Here is a 22,807-nt window from a genome sequence, read left to right on the forward strand (position 1 = left end):
CATACATTGTTTCGCGAAAAACAGTAGAATGTATTGTGTTTTTATGAGACATTTTTAGGGCATTTTCAAAAGAAAACAATATATTTTGATGTTTTTTCATTGTTCTTACAATACAAATACAATAAATTGAATGACGTCAAATGAATCGTTGTTACAATAAAAATGCAATTATATTTGTTGTTATTTGTAAGCAGTTTTCGCTTATGAAAACCCATAGAATTTATATTTCCCGCATTACGAGCACCAAAGGCCACCAGAATGATATGCACATTTTATGATAAGAATCAAACACTCTGATGTCTGGTATGTATTGCTTGGCAGCTGTTGATAAGATCTATCATCAATCTTTTCAAATAACTGCCAAATATCACAAGTCAGATCTCAGGTCATATGATTCATACCATAAATCGTACACAATATATACACACTTAAATTAAATCACCGACCTCAGCAAACAGATTGCCAAGAATCCAACAGCCGAGAGTCCGGTAATTATTTTCACTGAATCTCGGTAAAAGTTTTACCGAGATTTCGTTAAAACTTTGCCGAGATCTCGGTAATCCAACTTTTTACCGAGATCTCGGCAAAGTTCACCGAGACTCGGTAATGGTTTACCGAAATCTCGGTAAAAATTTTACCGAGAATCAGTAAATATTTTACCGAGATATCAGCTGTTGGATTCTCGGTAAACCGTTTACCAAGATCAACTTCTGAATTAAAGTGTGTACATAAGGCCATATTTAATTGCGGGAGAAAAATCCCGCATAACCACAAACTGTAAAAGAAACGTTTCTAATTCTGTAGATGACCATTAGCAATTGTCATTGAACCATTTCTCAGGCTATCGGAGATAACAGTAAGCGAACCATTCCATGTACAGATTTGCCAGTTTGACAAATGGTAATCCGCCAATTTACAGTACAGTAGACGTTCGATAAGTGCAACATGTTTACGTTTCAGTTACCGAATGTAATTCGCTAACTGCAACGACTGACAGCCGTCAAACAGTTGTCAAATGCTGTTGGACGCAGCCAGAATGCACTCAAAAACATCGCAATGCAGCTGTAGTGCATCCGAAAAACATCGCAACTCTGTTGACGTTTTGTTATTGACAGATAGCGGTGCGATAACTGCAAAATTGTTGCACTTAGCGGACTTGCAGTTAAAAAGCATTGCAGTTAAACCGTTTGCACCGAGCGAACGTCTACTGTATGTGGAATAGGCGGTTAAGATAGGTTACCATAAAAAATTGCTCGTTTTCTCGAACAAATTTTTCGCAATACAGTATAGGATATGGTCAATATATTATCCAGTTTTTCAGACAATTCACTGCCATACAAATGGTTATAGAATAGTTTAACAATCAATTCTACTAAAAAACTAACACTGTATTGGTTACTATTGATTTATGGTCTTCTATAGTATTTTAAGCGTGTAATATATGGTTCGGGTATATTTGAACTGTTAAAAAATAAAAGCGGTTTTGCGTTCATTGGATATTTTTTATTAAACAAATTCAAAGCCCCATGCTGGGCTCGGTATTACCTACGGTGATTAAATGATACCTGGAGATTACTGCGGTGAGAGCGGGTTTTTAATCGCAAGCAGCATTCAATATCCGCCCGCTTTCGCACAGTCGGCCTCCTCGTAGTCGCACAGTCCGGCCGGATTCTGTAATTGCCTTCAAGTTCCGGCATCCTGCAAAACAATAAGTATCTGATGAGATATAGCTAAAAAAACTAAATTTATAAGTCGTGCAAAACTTACCCTTGTTCCATCCAGACCGCTCCAATCGCTTCAAACCTTTTTCCGAGTTTTTAGTTTTTTGTTCACTCAACTCGCGGGCGAAAGATTTTGTTTTTTTTTTCTTCTAAATGCAAACTGCAAAGTTCGATCAATACAGATACTAAATAATAAAAGCTACAATTTGACAAACTGTTGAATTCAAGTGGCATACAGTGAAATGCACATGTGTAAGTGTGTTGCGCAAATGAAATCGCAAACCGTCTGAGAAAAGGTTACACTGCATTGCAACCATGCCTCTTGAGTTTTCGGTACTGTATTGTTCGATAATTTCTGCACAATATGAAAAATTGTTACAACTTGATATGGTTTTCATAGACCGTTCTTTATGGTCGAATGCTTCGAGTTTCATATTTTCAAAAGAGAAACACCTGTTCGTGGTACAGTAACAGTAAGTGGTAAAGGAGAAATACTGTGTGGAGATTAACACAAACAGTATTTTGTTATGCGGGATGTTACCGAGAAATATGAATTCTATGGTTTTTCAAAGGCGAAATCTGTTAACATAACAACAAATATTATTGCATGTTTATTTTAACATCGGTTCAATCGAACCCATTAAACTAGTTGTTTTTGTATTGTTATCAATGATAGTTGCTATTTACTAGATTCATTTAATTTATTGGAAAACAACAGAAAAATCATTGTTTATCTTTTTCTTGTCGTAACGTCTTGTGTGGCTCCGTGGTCGTGCGGCTAGGGTCACCAAGCTCTTAGTCGCATCGTGCTGAGGAGCGCGGGTTCGATTCCCGCCGCAGCTGTCAGGAAAAGTTTTCGGCTGTCCCACTGGGCGTTGCATGTTAGTCCGTTGTCTACACGAAAAAAAGTTTAATAATTTTATTCATATGTTTCAATTATTGTTTTTCATTAGAAACGCTGTTATTTATTTTATAACATAACCTTATAGTGCTCATTTGGGAACCTTATATCAGTTATAACATATCCTTATACCATGTATAAGTTTTGTGTTATGACCAAAATTTATAAGTTTTAACTAATACATTTTATAAGTTCTTGTTTTGAAATATTTACTCAATCATAACCAAAACGTGTCGATCTATTTTCAACGGAGGACGCCATTGCGGCAAGTTCTATTTCGCGCTAATCGAAAATATGATTTAGAGGTGTATCGGTATCAAAAGCAAAAAGTGTTTAGTAATTATGGTAAATATTAAAACGATATTATATTTATCAGTGATGCAGCTCATGAAATTTTACTTCTCGACAGAGATGAAGCCGGCAGAACCATAATCGGTATCAGCACTCACGAAAGCGCCGGCTGTATCGTTGCTGCCATCCGCCCCGCATAGTTCCATCTCCATGGCTAGCGTACACCGGTAGTTCCTCCGCCAAATCAAAGAGTCAAATCCAAAAGGTAAGAACAGTTTATAGTTGTCCTAACATCCTGGTAACCGTGTTGATTTTTTTAGCAATCGTTTAGGCCCGATCTTGCCAGTAAGTGGACGGAAACACCTGAAGCAGGAAGGTGAGAACTTGAGAGAGAACGCAATCCTGCTGCAGATTGTCGAATCTGAACTAATCAAGGTGTAATACTTTGTGACTTAAATGACCTTTATGTAATATTATACTAGTGGTAAATAAAATCAATTCAATAAAATAACAAATTCTTTTTTTCATAAAAAAACAAAACGAAAATCCGTTTCGGGTACCCATTAGTTTGAATAATAGAAAATATAATAATACTGAATGAATCATATTATTTTCCGCCATGAAATGTATAAGACAAAACTTATACTATTGATTATCCGTCCTTTATTAACAGTATAAGCTATCCTAATGTGATTTATTAGAAAAACGAAATGGCAAAAATGTATAACATTTTCTTATACATTCAATAAGGAAATTTCTTTTCGTGTAGTGTCGTGCTCACTGGAAGCATTGAACGTGTCCGCGTCTTTTTTAATAAAAAAAATAAATAAAATAAATAAATAACGTCCTCACTTGGATAAACCTGCTTTCCAGCAAGTGTTCTATAAGTATTGTCGTCGCGGTTGAAACCCGAAGTTTCTCCACACGCGACAATCAATTTTTCTCCAAACCCATACGTGAAATCTAACGTCGGACGTAGTGCGCTGGGCAGCGGATCTGGCCCTCTATCCAGCGCACTTTGCCCGACGTACGTCCGACGCCCGGTTTGGGAGAAACATCGATTTTCGCGTGTCAAAAAATCCGATTTTCAACTGCACGAACAATACTTCTTCAGGTTTTAATAGACAGCTTTCCTTGCCAATATCTACTGTACTCAAATTTAAAACGAAAACTAAAAAAAATATGTCAAGTGATTTTGTATTTGATTATACAGAGTAGAATAACATGACCCAAGCAACAATAATATGTATTGTTATTAATTTGTGACGAATTGTTTTTAAGTGGATTTGAGAAATAAACTCTTTTTTAATATTTAAAAAGTCCATGAGAACTTTGCAGGCACTTTTCCAAATGTATAAAAACAACTCATTTTTTTTACTAATAGTAACTTTAAAATATTAAAGAACAATTGAAAAACAATCGAATCAATTAGTCACTAATAAAGCTAATGTTCACTTATTGTACGAACTATATCGGATTGATTTCTATTGGAAAAAGTAACCATATATCTACTGTGTGTTTTATTGTGAACAATAAAAGCAGTCATATATTAATAATATTTACCATGTAATGAATGGTCATTTTTTATCCGGGACGCCCTTGAAATTCATAAGACATATTTATCAACGATTATTTTTATGTCTGCTAATATAAACTGTATGTCGGGGGTTTTCAACTTCATGTTTGCGCAAACATAAATGAGCAAAACCCCATTTTCGAGTAAATGAAGTTTAAAGTTTTTCAGAAGAATTTTATGATATGCTCAGCTTAAAATCGACAAAATGGTCACTTTCACCCCTTTGATTCTGACCGCCCCCCCCCCCCAACTTATGAAAGGATGATTTTTCTGTTACATTACCTACCTACCTTGTTGGCTACAAAGTAACTTTACTCCAATGCCGAGCGTATAGTAGAGCACCATCTTCGTCGGTCTTGGGCGATGTTCCTCCAGTTTCCCCGAACGTGTAGGGATCGTAGATCTTCTTCAACCGCGTGCAGCCAGCGAGTTCGCGGCCGCCCACGGAGTCGCCTACCTCTACTGGGTTCTCTGCTGAATATTGTTTTCGCTATTCTTTCTTCCGACATTCGCACTACGTGTCCAGCCCACTGAAGTCTGCCGTATTTTATACGTTTGACAATATTCGCATCTTCGTACACTTGGTACAACTCGTGATTCATGCGTCTGCGCCACACTCCATTTTCTTGTTTCCCACCGAGAATTGTCCGCAGCACTTTGCGCTCAAAAACTCCAAAAGCTTTTCGGTCTACCTCCTTTAACGTCCACGCTTCGTGACCGTAGAGGGCAACCGGAAGAATCAGCGTCTTATACAGAGCGAATTTTGTTTGCGTTTGCAAGTTACGGGACCTAAGCTGGCTACGCAATCCGTAAAAGGCCCTATTCGCAGCTGCAATACGCCTTTTCACTTCACGGGAAACGTCATTGTCACATGTCACAAGTGTTCCAAGATAAACAAATTCTTCAACAACTTCAAACACTTCCCCATCAATCACTACCTCAGCACTAACACCACCAGGCCTGCTTCTGTCTCTACCCGCTATCATGTACTTCGTCTTGGTAGAGTTAATCGTCAAGCCTATCCTCGCTGTCTCTCTCTTCAGAGGAGCATAAGCTTCCTCCACTGCCCTACGATCGATGCCGATGAGATCAATATCGTCCGCAAAACCGAGGAGCATGTGCGACCGTGTGATGATAGAGCCATTCCTCTGCACGCCTGACCTCCTAATCGCTCCTTCGAGTGCAATGTTGAACAATAAATTTGAAAGAGCATCCCCCTGCTTCAATCCATCCAAGGTCACAAACGACGTAGACACTTCGTCCGCGATCCGAATACTTGATTTTGATCCATCCAGCGTTGCGCGTATCAGCCTAATTAGTTTCGCCGGAAAACCATGTTCTGACATTATCTGCCAAAGCTCATTTCTTTTCACTGAATCGTACGCTGCTTTAAAATCAATGAACAGATGGTGAGTCTGCAAGTTATATTCCCGAAATTTATCTAGGATCATCCGCAGGGTAAACATTTGATCCGTCGTTGATCGGCCCTCACGAAAACCAGCCTGGTATTCGCCGACGAAGGACTCCTCAAGAGGTCGCAGTCTGTTGAACAGGACACGCGACAGTATCTTATACGCCGAATTTAAAAGGGTAATCCCTCTGTAATTGGCACACTCCAGTCTGTGCCCTTTCTTGTAGATTGGGCATATGAGGCCATCCAACCAACTAGTGGGCAATTCTTCATCCTCCCAAATCTTTATAATAATCTGATGGATTGATTGATGTAGCTGCTCGCTTCCGTGCTTAAGAAGTTCGACCGGGATCTCGTCCTTCCCAGCAGCCTTGCTGTTTTTGAGCTCCTTAAGGGCCTTTTTAACCTCATCCAGTGTTGGTGGTTCCACTGCTTGACTGTCATCCATTATGTTAATCCTGTTCCTGGGTGCTCCTTCGCTGCTACCATTCAACAAATCTTCGAAGTGCTCCTTCCACCTGGCTGCCACCATTGTTTTGTCTGTCAGCAAATTTCCTTCCCGGTCATTGCACATGGCGGGCACTGGCGCAGTCTTGTGCCGCGCGCCATTGACAGTTGCATAAAATCTCCGCATATCGTTCCTGTCCATACTTTTCTGCGCTTCAGCAATAACACTCTCTTCGTGTTGCCGTTTTTTCCTGCGGTGGATTCGTTTCTCTTCTGCTCTTGCAACCCTGTACCGCTCTCTGTTCTGCCGGGTACCGGCCACTAGCATTCGACTTCTGGCGGCATTCTTTTCGTTCGTCGCTCGTTGGCAGTCCTCGTCAAACCAACCATTACGTTGGCGTCGCTGAGCGGTACCAATCACCTCTTGCGCTGTTGTTGTCACTGCTTCGTGGATACTTCCCCACAAGCTGTTGACATCTCCAGATCCGTTGGTCTCTCCTATCCTCTCGTCTAGCTTCTGATGGTACTGTGCAGCAACCCCTTCGGCTGACAAGCGCTGGATATTGAAACGCATCGTCCTGTTGTTTCTTGAACTCGTGACGCTGGATAATCGCGCCCGAATTTTAGCGGCTACAAGATAATGATCCGAGTCGATGTTCGGGCCTCTGTAGGACCTCACATCTATGACGTCCGAGAAATGTCGCCCGTCGACCAGCACGTGGTCTATCTGGGAGCAAGTGTCACCACTCGGGTGTCGCCAGGTGTGTTTTCGGATATTCTTACGTGCGAAGTAGGTACTGCTGATTGCCATCCCTCTAGCAGCAGCGAATGTCACAAGGCGCAGACCATTATCGTTGGTAACAGAATGAAGGCTTTCCGTTCCAATGACAGGCCGAAAGAAACTTTCTCTGCCGATCTGCGCATTTGCATCTCCGATGACTATTTTGACATCTTGTTTTGGGCACTCTCCGTAGGCCTTATCAAGGCTCTCATAGAACTCATCCTTCATGTCATCGGGTTTGTCGTTCGTTGGCGCATAGATGCTGATCAGGCTGTAGTTGAAGAACTTGCCCTTTATCCTCAACACACAGATTCGGTCGCTTATCGGCTTCCACCGAATAACTCGCTTCATCTGCTTCCCGATCACTATAAAGCCAACTCCGCGTTCTGCCTTATCGCCGCCGCTGTAGTAGATGTGGTACTTGAATGAAGTGTTGGCGATGGGATCCACCGCTCGGAATTCGCGTTCTCCAGTTTTGGGCCAGCGTATCTCCTGAATAGCGGCCACATTAACGCCGACATTCCGCAGTTCACGAGCCAGGAGCCCAACACGTGCGGGTTCATTCAAAGTTCTCACGTTCCAAGATCCGACTTTCCAATCGTTGTCCTTTATTCGTTGCCGGGTCTGTTGCCGTTGAATCAATCCGTTTACTCTACTATTGCTTTTCTGGGTGTTTGAAGGTTTTCAGCAGGCTACCTTACCGGGGCCGCGCTGCCTACATTGCGTTGAAGGGGCTGCCTTCTTAGGTATAGCTGACGCAATACAGCATTTCATACTCAGCCGCTGGATGCCAGAACAGACGCTGTTTGAGCCGCACCTACTTGGTGAACAGACGCTCGGGACGTACCTCCTCAATCTAGCTGAAGTCAGAAGGACAACAGTGCCCAGGCTGCACTACCAGCTAAGCACACAACTCTTAGCTGGCGGTTTCTGTTACATTACTGGCTTATTAATTTCATACCCGCATAGATATACCGCATTTAGTTCACCACTGGACTGCGAACTGCGACTTCATAAGTGCGAAAACGTAAATAAAAGTGCGCGATTGCATCAAATCAGGTTGATGTCTTCGGTGCACTATTTCTTCAATCTATGGTGAACAAGTGCTCTGAAGACACCGAGTTGATTTGATGCAATCGCGCACTTTTATTAGCGTTTTCGCACTCGTGAAAACTAGTGCGACAGTCCAGTGGTGAACTAAATGTGCTATATTTACCATTATATAAACTGTACGAACAATTTTATGAACGTAGTGTGAATGGTTACCCATTTTGATTATTGTTCATTTACATTCGTCTGAGTATGGTAAAATCATACCTGAAAGTCTAACAGTACTGTTACAGTAACCACAACTGTCAAAAATGTCTGATATGGTTGCAATTTCAACTTATTTACACCTACCATAATGAAAACATAGTGGAACTGTATCTGATGTGGTTCACCATCCCAGCCGGATTGTTGTATGGAAAATTGATAGCCATCTTTGAACTCATCGCAAACGCGTTACAGAAAAACATTATTTACTAGGTTTTAAAACTCATCAAATCAGTTGTTCGTGCCCGTCTCTTCATTTGCAGCTTTTAATATTACATCAGCGGTAAGTTGGAATTAGCGCGGAAATGTCGATTATATTGAAAAAATAATGCATTTTTGTTTTTGTTTATTCCATATATTGATTCGAAACAGTGCCTAGTTGGTTGGTTTCGCTCGTGTCTTCATGGCCGGGAAAATGTGTAGCTTGCAGAAGGAACGGATAGCCAACAATGTCCACAAGAGGAACATTCCAGAGGAAGTGTCGGTGCACCAATGTAAGTTACTCATTCGTATTTCCGACGTTGGATATCAGCAGGAGGATTGCTGGTGCCGCTGCCGAATCCACACGGAAATTTTCGGAGAAAGTGTTGGTGCCAGCGTTTCATTCGCATTTTCGACGATGGATGTGGTTCCGGCAAGACCCAGAAGAGTTTTGTTATCAGCTTACGGTGTCCTTTTATCTAAAGAATCATCCACAAAGCTGCTAGTATTTCGTCTTGGAAGATGATGAGATGCTGTTGCCGAAGGCCAGACCGTGTATTCAAAATTTGTCTGAACAGAATATATAGGCACAGAGAAACAGACGTAACACTTAGAAGATAATTCATTAAAAAACATCGTCACGAAAATGTAATCGCCCAATGCTAAATTTATGTTGATTGGCCGGGCCATCACTAGGTGGCGGTAGTGAGCAAACGTCAAACATGAGCAAAAACGATGCCAGCGCTACGAGTGGCCAATCGTCCTACTACTGAATATTTGAATCAGCCGTTAAAAAGGTGATCGATGGAAGGCGAGCAGAGTGTGATGTCTGTTTCTCTGTGATATAGGTATCTGAAATTGTCTAGGAAGTTCTCCAGTTTTAGCAGTAATAAATCACATCAAAATTATTCAAAAATAGAATTGAATTTTATTTTTTCTTTAATTTGTGATGAAAAAAAGCAATCCTTGAAGCAACCATACCAGCAATTTTTCTCGTTTAATGCTTTACTGTACTCCTACCATAGCTCCAATTCTCCAGCAGTACGATTTTCAACCATAGCGGCTATGTTTATAATACGGTTGACGTCCAAAATTTGTATGACAAAAATGTGATTTTGAAACGGTAAACATTCTTAACGACCCGTTGCTCATAAGGTCGAGTCTTTAAAAACATTAATCATTACGGTTGAAACTTTATCCAGTGATGGTTGACTTATGGTCGCAAGTATCTTATTGATTATGGTTACACATTAACCATAAACCATATTGGATGATGTTTTAGTGTGGTTTGGATTTATGCGGGTAGTTGTCGCGAACGCGTTTCATATCTACAACTTACGATTGACATAAGCGACATGGTTGTGAAAAAGCCGTAGTTGAAACTAATGAAAATATTTACAATGAGAGTATCCACTTATCCACGAACGGTAATGGCGGCGGCGGGCATTATTATCGTCGCACCACCAAATCGAAGTCGTCGCTAGAAGCACATGCGAAGTTGCAGCTGCGAAGTAAATTTTAATCTATTTTTTCTGTTGCGCATCATTAAGCTAATTCAGAGCAACATTATGCACTAATCCAAATTGAGTTGCGACATTTCTAAGTAGGTTAAAAATCAATTTTCGCACGTTCGGTCATTTCGTATTTCGACCAAAAGCATAATATCAACCGGTTGAGATTTTGACGTTTCTTGTGGGAAAGTCAAAACAGTTTCATTCTGCTCCCCACCTCTTCACCAACCGATTGGTGGCACCAACCGATTACGATCCCCAAGAAATGTCAAAATTCGAACCGGTTAGATTTGCCTGCCGCCGCCATTACCGCTCGCGGATAAGTAGATGGAATCCAGCTAGCTGCGTCTAAGACAATCTAGCTACTCACAAATCAGTTTTCGGAGTTATCGGACACTCAAAATCAAATTGATTTTTATTAAGTGCCCATGAATTCTCTCAAATCAACAACAACCATGGAATTATACGTAAGTAAATAAAATGATCCGTTTCTCTTCCCAGTGAGTTTCGTAAAAGTGACAAGATGCAAGTTTAACAGCATTGTGTTGTAAAAACAAACCGCATGCAAACTTGCACCCTTTAATGTAGTACAGTCAAATACGCTCCTTTTCACTTTATTCCATGTGATCGATGAAGAGAAATCAGTCATTTTACTTACACTCAGAAATAAAAGTATCCACTTATCCGCGAGCGGTAATGGCGACGGCGGGCACAACAAACCGATTCGAATTTTGACGTTTCTTGGGGATCGCAATCGGTTGGCGCCACCGATCGGTAGATGAAGGGGTGAGGAGAAGAATGAAACTGTTTTGACTTTCCCCCAAGAAACGTCAGAATCCGAACCGGTTGGTTTTGCCCGCCGCCGCCATTACCGCTCGCGGATAAGTGGATACACGGAATTACTATTATTTATGCATTTTGTATCCGCATCTCTCTCACTCTCTTTCTGTTTTCATGCTATCCGCTGCTTCGTCTGGGTTGACAAATCACTTCGCTTCAACCCAGGCTAAACGGCAGATAGCATGAAAACAGAAAGAGAGTGAGAGAGATGCGGATACAAAATGCATAAATAATAGTAATTCCGTGTATACTTTTATTTCTGAGTGTACACGTTAACTCAAGACACATGACACCCCCGTTGGTTTGAACGACACCTCATGCAAACCAACGGGGTTCATTTTTTAATTTGAACTTCTAGCAACCCGATGAGCGTCGGAAAAACATACACTGGCCACCTTATTTGCTGTTTTATTTTGATTCTGCGTTCCGTTTCACCCCGTTCCATTAGCAGATTGACGATTGAACAATTTTTAGTTTGAACGATGTGCAGATCAGCGGGGGTCAAATAATTAAAAAGCGTCCAGATTACATGCGGTCAAACCAACGGGGGTAGACGGTAGAGTGAAACATCTGTTTGTCTGTGCTAGCATTCTAATTGGCTTCTTTAGCGGTGTTGAGATAATCCCATATTCTGCATCTGCATGCCAAACTGAGCCGAAATCCAAATTTTCATGGATTTTGGTGCCCGGGAACCTATTCAAAAATGAATTTGAAGTTTGTATGGGAGCGATTTGTCGAATCACCCCTCGTCGCATTTTGCACTGGGTGGAGCTGTCAAACAGTTACCCAGCTGTCAAAAGGTGATTTCAAAAAATCTCCTTGAAATTGATTTTAGGTACCAAATTAAAGTTCTAAAAATCTGAAAAATAATCATAGTGGCTCAGAAAAAGGTGCTCTTCCGTATAAAATCAAAAAAACGGTACATTTTTTCTTAATTTAAAAACCCAATTCATCTCATTCATCTAAAATTGTGCATTATACCAAAGTGTTTCTATATTAAAAGCACACGCACCCCTTGAAGCTTTTTAGTACAAAAGTTTTTCTGATGGAACGACGAACTCTACACAAAAGCATTTTGTTTTCCTTTTGGTTTTGCTTTTGCAACACCGAAGAAGAACCGAAACGAAGCCGACGAAACGGTTTGAAATTGAAATTGCGACACACGAACGACGGTTCGGCTGAGACTGGGATAGGTGTTTGTTGTGCCGGGATCAATCAGGACCATCAGGAGGACCATTTCCGTAGAAAAACGGCTGGTAGTCGGAAGTTACGCGAATCAGCGGAACATAGAAGTGACCGATAGATTACAGAAAGCGGAGAGAGCAGTCGTTTTGATGAGCTTGTCCTATATTTTCATGTTTTGTCTTGTAAACTGAAAAGTGCATCCGTCGTCGATTTTCGTTTGGGTGAGTACTTATTTACATATCTAGAACTAGGGTAGTTTTGTTTCAAAACCACAATCAAGAGCAAATAATTATTATTCGGTAGATTCCACGTAAGAAATGGCACCCGCTAAGAAACCGGCCGGGGGCGGACGCAAGAAAGCCGCCAACGGTTACCAGATGCCAGAGCCGGTTCCCCCGGGAACGGTCCTAACCGACATGGCCAAACGTCAGTGGAAGGTTGGGCCCTCGATCGGTAGCGGTGGATTTGGTGAAATTTATAGCGCCTGCGAGGCTGGTTCCGGTGTTAAGAAGCCGGAAGATTATCCTTATGTTGTAAAAATTGTAAGTTTGTTTTTAGTGGAATGATTTGAGGTTATTCAACCATCATAACTAAACAAAAGCAGAATCTGTTAAATAGCTTCAGCTATTCGCCACCAGAGGTCCAGTGTGATAATCAAATTTTGTTTCCTTCAGGAACCACACGGCAACGGACCCTTGTTCGTGGAGATGCACTTCTACATGCGGAATGCCAAGCAAGAGGACATCGAGAAGTTTAGAAAAGCTCACGGTCTGAAGCACTTGGGAATGCCCCATTTTGTCGGCAATGGATCGCACGAGTTGAAAGGCCTGAAGCATCGTTTCCTGGTGATGCCCCGATACAGTGTCGATCTGTGGGGTATATTTCTGAAGAACGATAAGCGATTCCCATTGCACACCGTCTATCGGGTAGCCCTTCAGATGATAGATGTCCTGGAGTACATTCACGATTGTACTTATGTCCATGCGGATTTGAAGGGGGCGAATATTTTGCTAGGCTTTGGAAAGACGGCAAGCAAGCAGCAGTTGTTCCTTGTAGATTTCGGTCTGGCAAGTCACTATACCACTAAGGACTTCAAACCGGACCCGAAAAAGATGCACAACGGCACGATTGAGTATACCTCGAGGGATGCTCATCAAGGAGTTCCGACCATGCGAGGAGATATGGAAATCCTGGCGTACAATGTTGTGCAATGGGCAGGAACTTTGTTGCCCTGGGAAGCTGAGAAGCTTTTGGCCAGTCCTGTGAAGGTTCAGGAGTCGAAAGAAAAGCACATGAAGGACGTTGGCGGTTTCATGAAGTACTGCTTCAAGAAGGATATCCCCAAGCCCATTCAGGAGTACGTGAAGTACGTTTCTACCCTAAAATATAACGATAAGCCGGACTATTCGAAATGTCGGAAATTCTTCGAAGCAGGACTTAAAGAACTCGGAAAACCGAACACAGGGGACTTGGAATTCGAGGTAAAGCCCACGAAAGCTGTTACGCCTGCGAAGAAGCGAATCGCTGAACCGGATTCAACCGAATCCTCCGGTCCAATGGCTCGTCCTCGTGGTCGCCCTCCAAAGGTCATCAGCACGAGTCCCGATACGACATCCAAAGACAAATCGCCCGTCAAACGGAAGCAGGAAACACCCGCCAAACCCACTCAGAAGAAGAAAAAGCCCGCCACAATCGTAGAATCCCCAGAACCTATTGTAAATGGCCACACATCCACACCATCGTCTGAAGTGGTGTCCGCTAAGCTATCCGCCCAGGAACCAACTGGATCGATCCGATTGAACACTAAAGTCGGAGGTACCCCCAAATCCGGCAGCAAGGTCAAGAAAACCTACGCGTTCAACTTCGAGCTAGACGTCAGCATCGACGCCGATGTGATTGTCAATGTCCGCCGGAAGAAAAAGGCACCAGAATCATCCGCACTGGCATCCATAGAACCATCACCAGCGACCCGGAGAAAGTCCCCCTCCCAGTCGCCATCGCCAACCGTACAGCCGAAGCGATCGCGGCGGCAAAATGCCTCCCACCAGGACGACCCCAGCATAATATCGCTGAACACCACCGAGGGAGACCAGTCCTCGGTTCAACCGGACGACGACGATACCATTCCGAACAGTGACCCCAATACGCCGGAACCGCGCTACCTGGCTTCCCGATCGATGGTGAACACCACGACCACACCTCAGCGCAAGGTGGCCGCGGCTGTGGGGCGGTCCAATGCTCGCCTCGGTGCGGCACCTGCCCGCGCCGGAGAGTACAAAGGCAAGAAGGCCAAATCGTAAGCATATTGGGCACATGCTCGGGTATTTTAGTGTATCGTCCTTTATATTTCTTTGAATCCACTAATTTCATTGCTTGTGCGTTTAGTGTTACGTTTATGTTGATAATCAATTCCGATTAATAAATTTAGGTTCTGTGACTGCTCTCTCCGTCAGCGGGTGCCACAATGTAGAAATTGACCTGCGTGCTCACTTGTTTCCGAACGTCTAGCTGTTTGGGATGATGACAACAGATTTGCATGTGTTCTAAACGTTGTACCTATCATGTATTTGCCATAGACGCCTTTTAAGCCATGATATTGTTCTTTTTGGTTCTACACAAGTTAACTGGATCATGATGGCTCGCCTTTAAGTCTGTTTTTTTTTAATACAGCCAAACGTTTTTTGTTTGGTTTTAAAAGCAAATGTATTTTTGGCCACCGAATTCGAATCAGAGTTCAGATTAGCGGCGCCGATGGGGTAGTAATTATCGTGGTTATCTCTCACCCCAGTTGGTAGGTTTAATCCTTGTCGACGCCGTCGATATTTCGACACTGATTTTTGATTTGGGCCTAACTGACATTTTCGAGTTCTCTTCATCGATCCTCTCTTTGTGTTATCACAGAATGTGTATTGAGTTTTCCAAAGATTTTTTGGTTGAAATGCGAAGAAGGCGATTACATGTTGCTATAGAAACAAAAGGAATAATGATTTTGTTTGTTTTGATCAAGTTATTAGCGATAGAGAGAGTCGACGAAGAGAAATCAATCAAGTCGGTTAGGTCCTTATGAAAATTCATTGTCGAATTTCTGCGACATACATATCTGATCACGCTTTGCTTCAAATGGGAAGTCTGTTCTCCAGGAGGAGCGGCTGATCGACGTCAGAGTGCCGGGAAAGGACCCTAAGCTCAAATGTGCACTAAGGTCCTCTGGAAAGTAGGAGGTTGGTGTCCGACACAGCCGTAAAAAATCATTGCAACGGAATATCAGCAACGAAATCGACAGTTTAAAGTTTTAAGTTGTAGATCAATATTTTTTTTTTTTTGATTGTTTATCAATAGTGCCACTATTGAAACAAGTAAATTGGAGGCACACATGTGAAAACATTGAAAGTACTCCGATTGTTGCTAGATTGCAAAAAGTCCTCGCTAAAGATCATTCTATTGGTCTTGGAACTCTAAAAAAAGAAGATGGTTCTTTTACAAAGAGCTCCGAAGAAATCTTAGAAACAATGATGAAAACACACTTTCCGTGTTCCATTGTTGCTTTCACTGAAGACCAGAATACATCTGTATCGCAAACTGAGGCTAATGAAACCAGGAGATATATTCATGAAGATGATGAATCAACTGTGTTAGAAGGCACCAGGAGTGATGCATGCATTCTGGGCGATCAAATTATTACTGAACAAAAGGTTAAATGGGCAATTGATTCCTTTGAACCCTTCAAAGCGCCGGGTAGGGATGGAATTTTTCCTGTACTACTCCAGAAGGGTAAAGAAATCTTAACACCTATTTTAACCAAGTTGTTCCGATTAAGCTTATCACTCTTAGTTACCGCCGTAGAAAGAACTACCGGTTGGTTCGAGAGTTGAACATAGAATAACAGTTTTATTTTTCAAAGTGTAATATAGGGTTACTATGATTAAATCCAGGTCCAAGCGCCTACTACTAACACTCCTCCTCGATTGGATCTGGTTTTATTCCGATCATCCTCCGCAATGTCTCCAAACGTACTCGTTGAAGTGGCTTTGTGAGAATGTCGGCCAGCATTGTTTCGGTTGGGCAATATTCCAGTTTGATTACTTCTTTCTGCTGCAAATCTCGTACGAAGAAATACCGCACATCAATATGTTTGCTTCTGCGTTCGATCCGGTCACCTTCAACAAGTTTTATGCAGCTTTGATTATCCTCAAATACGATGATTGGTCCTGTTTCTTCTTCAGCGATTTCTTCCAACAGTCGTTTCGTCCAGCTCAGCTCTTGACAACCTTCTGCCAGGGAAATGAACTCCGCTTCAGTTGAACTCAAAGCTACGCTTGTCTGCTTTCTTGAGCCCCAAGCGATGACACCTCCACCGTACTTGATCAAATAACCGGAATTCGACTTTCTGTCCCTGCAATCGCCAGCGTAGTCAGCATCAACGTACATGCACAGTTGCTCCCGTGACATTCCTAGCTTCAGCTTGTGGTCTCTAGTGGCATATAAATATCGAAGAACCTTCTTTGCTTCATTCCAGTCTTGCTGACTCGGTGAACTAGATTTCTGGGCCAGTAACGAAACGCTTAGGGATACATCCGGTCTAGTTTGTACTGCTATATACAGCAGACCCCCGATAAGGCTGAGGTACTGCGAATTGTTTGATAGTGGCTCTTTCTCCTCCTTCTGTTGTAGATAGCATGGGTCCATTGGGATCTTGGAGGGCTTCGCATCTTGTAAATGGAAACGCTCAGTCAACTTGCGGATGTATGCTTGTTGGTTTAGCTTGTACCCGTCGTCATCCTTCTCGACCTCGATCCCAAGGAAACTTCGTACGTCGCCGAGATTTGTCACGGCGAAATTCTTCTCCAGTTGGTTGTAGATCGACTCGAATTCCTGTTCAGTTGTTGTAACGATAATCATGTCGTCTACGTAAATGAGAATGAATTCTGTTACTCCTCCTGCAGTCTTCCGCTTGTACAAACATTGATCCGTCCGGCATTGCTTGAATCCTAGTTTCTTGAAAACTGAATCAACCGTCCGGTTCCAGACTCTTGCGGACTGCTTCAATCCGTATAAACTCCTCCTCAATCGACAAACTTTATGCTCGGATCCAGTAACGTATCCTTCGGGTTGTCGCATATAGATTGTTTCCTCCAGTTTTCCGTTGAGATACGCCGTTTTCACGTCCACATGCTTCACGCACATCTTCCTCTGGCTTGCAATCGTCAACAATGAACGGAAGGTAACTTGCTTGGCAACCGGCGCGAAAACTTCATCGTAATCCACGCCGTACTTCTGCGTAAAGCCTTGTGCCACGATCCTTGCTTTGTATCGGACGACATTTCCCTTCTCGTCTACCTTGGTCTTGAATAACCACTTGCATCCAATCGCTTTCTTTCCGGCTGGTAGATCCACTAGGTCCCACGTGCAGTTCCTCAGTAATGCTTCGTGTTCCTCATCCATGGCAGCTCTCCACAGCTGCGCATCGTTGCTATTCAATGCTTCTGTTGGAGTTCGGGGATCTCTGATGCACCGTACTGCTTTCAAACCATGATTCGGATGGGGTCCCTCATTAATCTCGGGTTGCGGGTTCGCATGACTGGTTGATGGTCCCTCGGGTTGCGGGTTCGTACGACTGGTTGTTGCTCGCGACGCATCTGTAATAGGGTACGACGACAGACCTTTGTTCGGTAAATAATAGTCATTATACTTGCCGGGGAATGCGCGCTCCCGTCCACTGCGCCTCAACACCGGTGACAACGGTGGATTTGAAGTTGTTCGTGGAGGGAGCGCCATTATAGTCACGTCACCAGAATCATCAGAACTATCTTCATGACTGCTTTCAGTTTGGGAGAAATACTGCGAAACTTCTGATTCTTGCAAATCTTCATCATCAGAATCGACTTGAATCACGTCATCATTAGGTACCTGGTGTCCGCCTTCCTCAGCATTGGGTGGCTGCACATTGTCCGGGGTAGCAACAGGAATTTCTGCCAAATAGTCCAGACTTACGAAATTGCGAGTCCTTGTTTGGTTCGAAATGCTCGGTTCCTGCTTCTGACCTTCATACATTGGTTCACGAATGAAAATGACGTCACGACTCTTGAATACGGTCTTCTTAACGGGATCATACAGCCGGTACGCTTTCGTGTCCTCTTCAAATCCAACGAAGATCGATTCTCTTGATTTGGCATCCCATTTCTTTCTCCGCTGTTTTGGAACGTGGGCCATGACCTTGGATCCGAATACGCGTATTTTGGATAGATCCGGCTTTCGTCCAGACCACGCCTCTTCTGGGGTTTGATTGTGTCCCTTCGTTGGAGATCGGTTGACCAAATACACAGCAGTTGCGACCGCCTCTGCCCAGAAGGATTTGGGTAACTTCGCCTCGAATAACATACAGCGCGCTCGTTCAACGATCGTGCGGTTTACACGCTCAGCCATACCGTTCTGTTCCGGGTTGTAGTCAGCCGACGTTTGGTGTCTGATGCCATGGTTCTTCAGTAGGTTCTGAAACGCATTGTTAGTGAACTCCTTACCATTGTCAGTTCTCAGAGTCTTCAATTTCCGTCCAGTTTGGTTTTCGGCAAAACTTTTGAATTGATTGAAAGCTTGAATAACTTCGTCTTCAGATTTCCGTTCCAAGAAGTATATGAAAATTCGTCTTGTCTTGTCATCAACGAAGGACAGGTAATACCGGCTTCCTCCGAGTGATCTTTCTTCCATGGGTCCGCATATATCGGAGTGTACAAGCTCCAAGACTTCATCCGCCCTGTGTCCTTTCTTCGGAAACGGCAAACGAGTTTGCTTCCCCATAGCACATACGACGCAATTTTCAAATTCTCCTTCATCGAACGTAACGCCAGACGCCAAGCCAGACTTCAATTGCTTCAAACTGGATATATTGAGATGACCCATCCTACGATGCCACAGTTGCAGGCTTGATGATACACACGCCAAGGACATTCCTGCGCTCTTATCTTCGTCGAACTTGAATAGACCTTTACGAACATCATGGACGCCAGTTGCAATTACTGCTCCGCTCGGATTGATCACCTTCACACCATCTTTGTTGAAATGTACTTCATGGCCTCTACGAACAATCTGACTAACTGATAACAGATTATTCGACATCTCCGGGATATACTTCACATTATTGACTTCGATGGGAGATTCGTCCGGACAACACCTTGCTGCTAGCTTGACGATTCCAGATGCTTCGATTTTCATCGGTGCCTTGTCTGCTGCTAGTACAGTTCCAGTTGCCGGTCGTTGATCCGTCAGTAAGTTCTTGTCCTTGGTGAAGTGGTCTGAAGCTCCTGAGTCGAAATACCATGCATCGCTCTCTTCATCGTTGTTGGTGGACAGTACCGTGCAGAATGCATTTCCTTTCTTCTTCCTGCAATCCTTCGCGATATGGCCAAATTTGTGGCAGTGCTTGCATTTTGGTCCCTTAGGTGGCTCACGCTCAGCTGACCTCGGATTGGTTACGCCTTGCTTGCTTTGCCGATACGGGTGTGCGTACTTACCAACAAATGCCGTCTTGTCCGACGATGAACGAACTTCCTGTAGCAGTTTTGTTTTAATAACATCGCCAGTGATCGGGATACCGGAGTTCTCCAGTGCCATCAGCATGGGCTTGTATTCTTCAGGTAGACCAGCTAGGAGGAGGGTCCCAATCCACTCCTCGGATATCTCAAATCCAACCCCGCGTAGTTGGTGCGCTGTAGAGATGATTTCGTTGACGTAGGAATCCATTGAATCGCATGATGAGAGACTTGTAGTGATGAGTTTCCTCAGCAAACCTACACGCCTGGTAAGCCCATTGTCTTCAAAAGCGGCTTCCAGCTTTGCCCACACTTCGCGAGCCGTCTTCGCATCTTTAACATGAACGTAGTTCACGGGATCCAGGAGCAAAATTATCTTCGCGCGAGCCTTACGGTCCTTGACTGCATCAACCACAGCGTGTCCTTCAGCTACAGGAGGGGGCTTCACAACTTCCCAGAGGTCCTCTAATTCCAGGAACGTTTCAACGGCGAATTTCCATGTTGTCCAGTTGTCCCGGCCGGTCAATCGCTCTATTGAAGGTAAACTGGAAAGACTGTGACTGTAATGAGTCGCTTGAGGATTCTCTCTTCTTCCAACAGCTGCTTGAAAACCATCTCCCGTTCCGCTTACTCCAGGGTTTGCGGTAAACATTTTCGTTACGTGAAAGTTTTTTAATCTGGGCTCAAAACCTCTTAGTTACCGCCGTAGAAAGAACTACCGGTTGGTTCGAGAGTTGAACATAGAATAACAGTTTTATTTTTCAAAGTGTAATATAGGGTTACTATGATTAAATCCAGGTCCAAGCGCCTACTACTAACAATCACTAAGCCATATCCCTACAGCTTGGAGAGAAGTGCGAGTCACTTTTATCCCAAAGGCAAATAAGAAGGATAAATCATCACCAAAATCCTTCAGACCCATAAGTTTATCGTCCATTATGTTGAAAATAATGGAAAAAATACTAGGCGAGTATATCAAATCGTCATATTTAACAAAAAGCCCATTGAGCCAAAATCAATTTGCATATCAAGAGGGCAAATCTTCGGTAACAGCACTTCATAAGCTGGTTACAAAATTGGAATGATCCTTTGAAGCAAAGGAGATTTCACTTGCTACGTTTCTTGATATTGAAGGAGCGTTCGATAACACATCTTACGATTCAATGAGGAATGCTATGTCAAGACGTGGTTTTGATAGATGCATTGTTGATTGGATTGGAGAAATGTTATCAAAAAGAGAGATATTATCTAACCTTGGCAATTCATTTATTACCGTTAGAGCAGTAAAAGGGTGCCCACAAGGAGGCGTACTATCACCTCTATTGTGGTCTTTGATAGTTGATGATCTTCTAAAAAAAACTGGAAGCACAGGGCTTCGAAATAATTGGCTTCGCTGATGACATAGTCATACTAGTTCGTGGTAAATATGACAATGTTATCACTAACAGAATGCAAACTGCCTTAAATTTACTCTCCTCGTGGTGCGATAAGGAAGGATTGAACATAAATCCACAGACAAACAGACGTAACACTTGCGAAATTTCCATCGACCACGCTTTTAACGATCATTTTAAATTTTCATAGTTGTGGCCTTCACAACCAGAGGCGCGCGCATCGTTTTTCTATGCGTTTGACGTTTCACACTAGCGCCTTCTGTTGACGATATTGCACAACACAGTGATTCGTGCAACTTTCCCACCAGGTGATGGTAGTGTGAACTGGGCGATGGATTTCCATGAAAATCGTTCAAGGTGTTACGTCTGTTTGTCTGTGATAAATCCTTCTAAAACCACGATCGCACCATTTACACGACGGAGAAAAATAGCAACTACTAACTTAAAACTGAAAGGAACTCTTTTGGAACTTTCAAATACCGTCAAGTATCTTGGAGTTTATCTTGACAGCAAACTAAATTGGAATTTACATCTTGAGCATGTAGTTGGTAAAGCTACAAGTGCTCTATGGATCAGTAAAAAGACTTTTGGTAAAAAGTGGGGATTGAAACCGAAAATGATCCACTGGATTTATTCGGCAATTGTGAGACCCAGAGTTACCTATGCGTCACTGGTCTGGTGGCCTAAAACAAATGAAAGATTAGCACAGAAGAAACTGGAAAAACTTCAAAGATTAGCTACTCTTTCAATTACTGGTGCAATGCGAAGTACACCGTCTAAAGCGCTTGACACTTTACTTCACCTACTTCCGCTGCATCAATTTGTTCAATCAGAAGCTGCAAAGAGTGCATTGAAGCTCAAAAGAACTACACAACTCTTTGATGGTGACCTGAGAGGGCATCTTAGTATTCTGAAAACAATTAGTATCGGCTCTCTCGTCGTAAATAATAGTGATTGGATGAGCAAAAGATACAATTTTGAACGCTCTTTTGAAGTGATTAATCCAGGGCGAAATCTGTGGACAAATGGTGGCCCAGAACTACACCCAGGATCAATCGTATTTTACACTGATGGTTCAAAATTGAACGATCAAGTTGGGGCAGGCGTGACTGGCCCCGGGATTAACATATCAATTCCTATGGGCAAGTGGCCTACAGTTTTTCAAGCTGAAGTCCAGGCGGTTTTGGAATGCAGTAATATTTGCTTACGCAGAAACTACAGACATTCAACAATTTGCATGATGTCTGATAGCCAAGCAGCTCTAAATGCTTTGAAATCAGCAACATGCTCTTCTAAACTTGTATGGGAGTGTATTCAGTCACTTCAACAGTTAGCTTGTCGTAATCAGGTGAAGCTATTTTGGGTTCCAGGGCACTGTGGTATTGAAGGAAATGAACAAGCCGATATGTTAGCATGACTTGGATCGTCTCATCAATTCATAGGGCCTGAACCATTTTGTGGTGTGTCTGGTTGTTTTCTCAGAATGGAGTTTAAAGCATGGGAACATGAGAAAATAAAATCCAACTGGGAAAACACCTCTATTGCGAGGCAGTCGAAACGTTTCATAAAGCCGGACGTTTCAAGTACTCGTAAAATTCTAGAACTTTCTAAAAAAGATCTTAGTTCTTTACTGGCCTTCTAACAGGTCATTGTCCGAGCCGGTATCATCTGAGCTAATTGGAAAACTTCAAGATGATGTATGTCGCTT

At 42.9% G+C, this 22,807-nt stretch overlaps 1 protein-coding gene and 1 long non-coding RNA gene across 2 annotated transcripts; both read left to right on the forward strand.

The window, feature by feature from the left end:
* The first annotated feature begins 2,624 nt into the window (after positions 1 to 2,624).
* On the forward strand, positions 2,625 to 4,501 carry LOC109424720 (uncharacterized). The gene is made up of 3 exons (XR_002133585.3): positions 2,625 to 2,967; positions 3,032 to 3,178; positions 3,234 to 4,501. It is a non-coding gene; the product is annotated as an uncharacterized LOC109424720 (long non-coding RNA).
* A 7,601-nt stretch (positions 4,502 to 12,102) lies between these two features.
* Positions 12,103 to 14,652, forward strand: LOC109406620 (nucleosomal histone kinase 1). The gene is made up of 3 exons (XM_019679707.3): positions 12,103 to 12,400; positions 12,483 to 12,721; positions 12,854 to 14,652. The coding sequence occupies exons 2-3, from the start codon at positions 12,497 to 12,499 to the stop codon at positions 14,477 to 14,479; spliced, it is 1,851 nt and encodes a 616-aa protein (XP_019535252.2). The 5' UTR covers positions 12,103 to 12,400; positions 12,483 to 12,496; the 3' UTR covers positions 14,480 to 14,652.
* Positions 14,653 to 22,807: the final 8,155 nt, after the last annotated feature.

The sequence above is a fragment of the Aedes albopictus genome, chromosome 1 (genome assembly GCF_035046485.1).
Source record: "Aedes albopictus strain Foshan chromosome 1, AalbF5, whole genome shotgun sequence".
In the NCBI taxonomy this organism is placed as follows: domain Eukaryota; kingdom Metazoa; phylum Arthropoda; class Insecta; order Diptera; family Culicidae; genus Aedes; species Aedes albopictus.

Excerpts from the sequence above, each read along its gene's own strand:
- LOC109406620 (XM_019679707.3), top strand. The coding sequence starts at position 12,497 with ATGGCACCCGCTAAGAAACCGGCCGGGGGCGGACGCAAGAAAGCCGCC. Across the intron at positions 12,722-12,853 it reads ATCCTTATGTTGTAAAAATT|GAACCACACGGCAACGGACC; the intron begins GTAAGTTTGTTT and ends TGTTTCCTTCAG.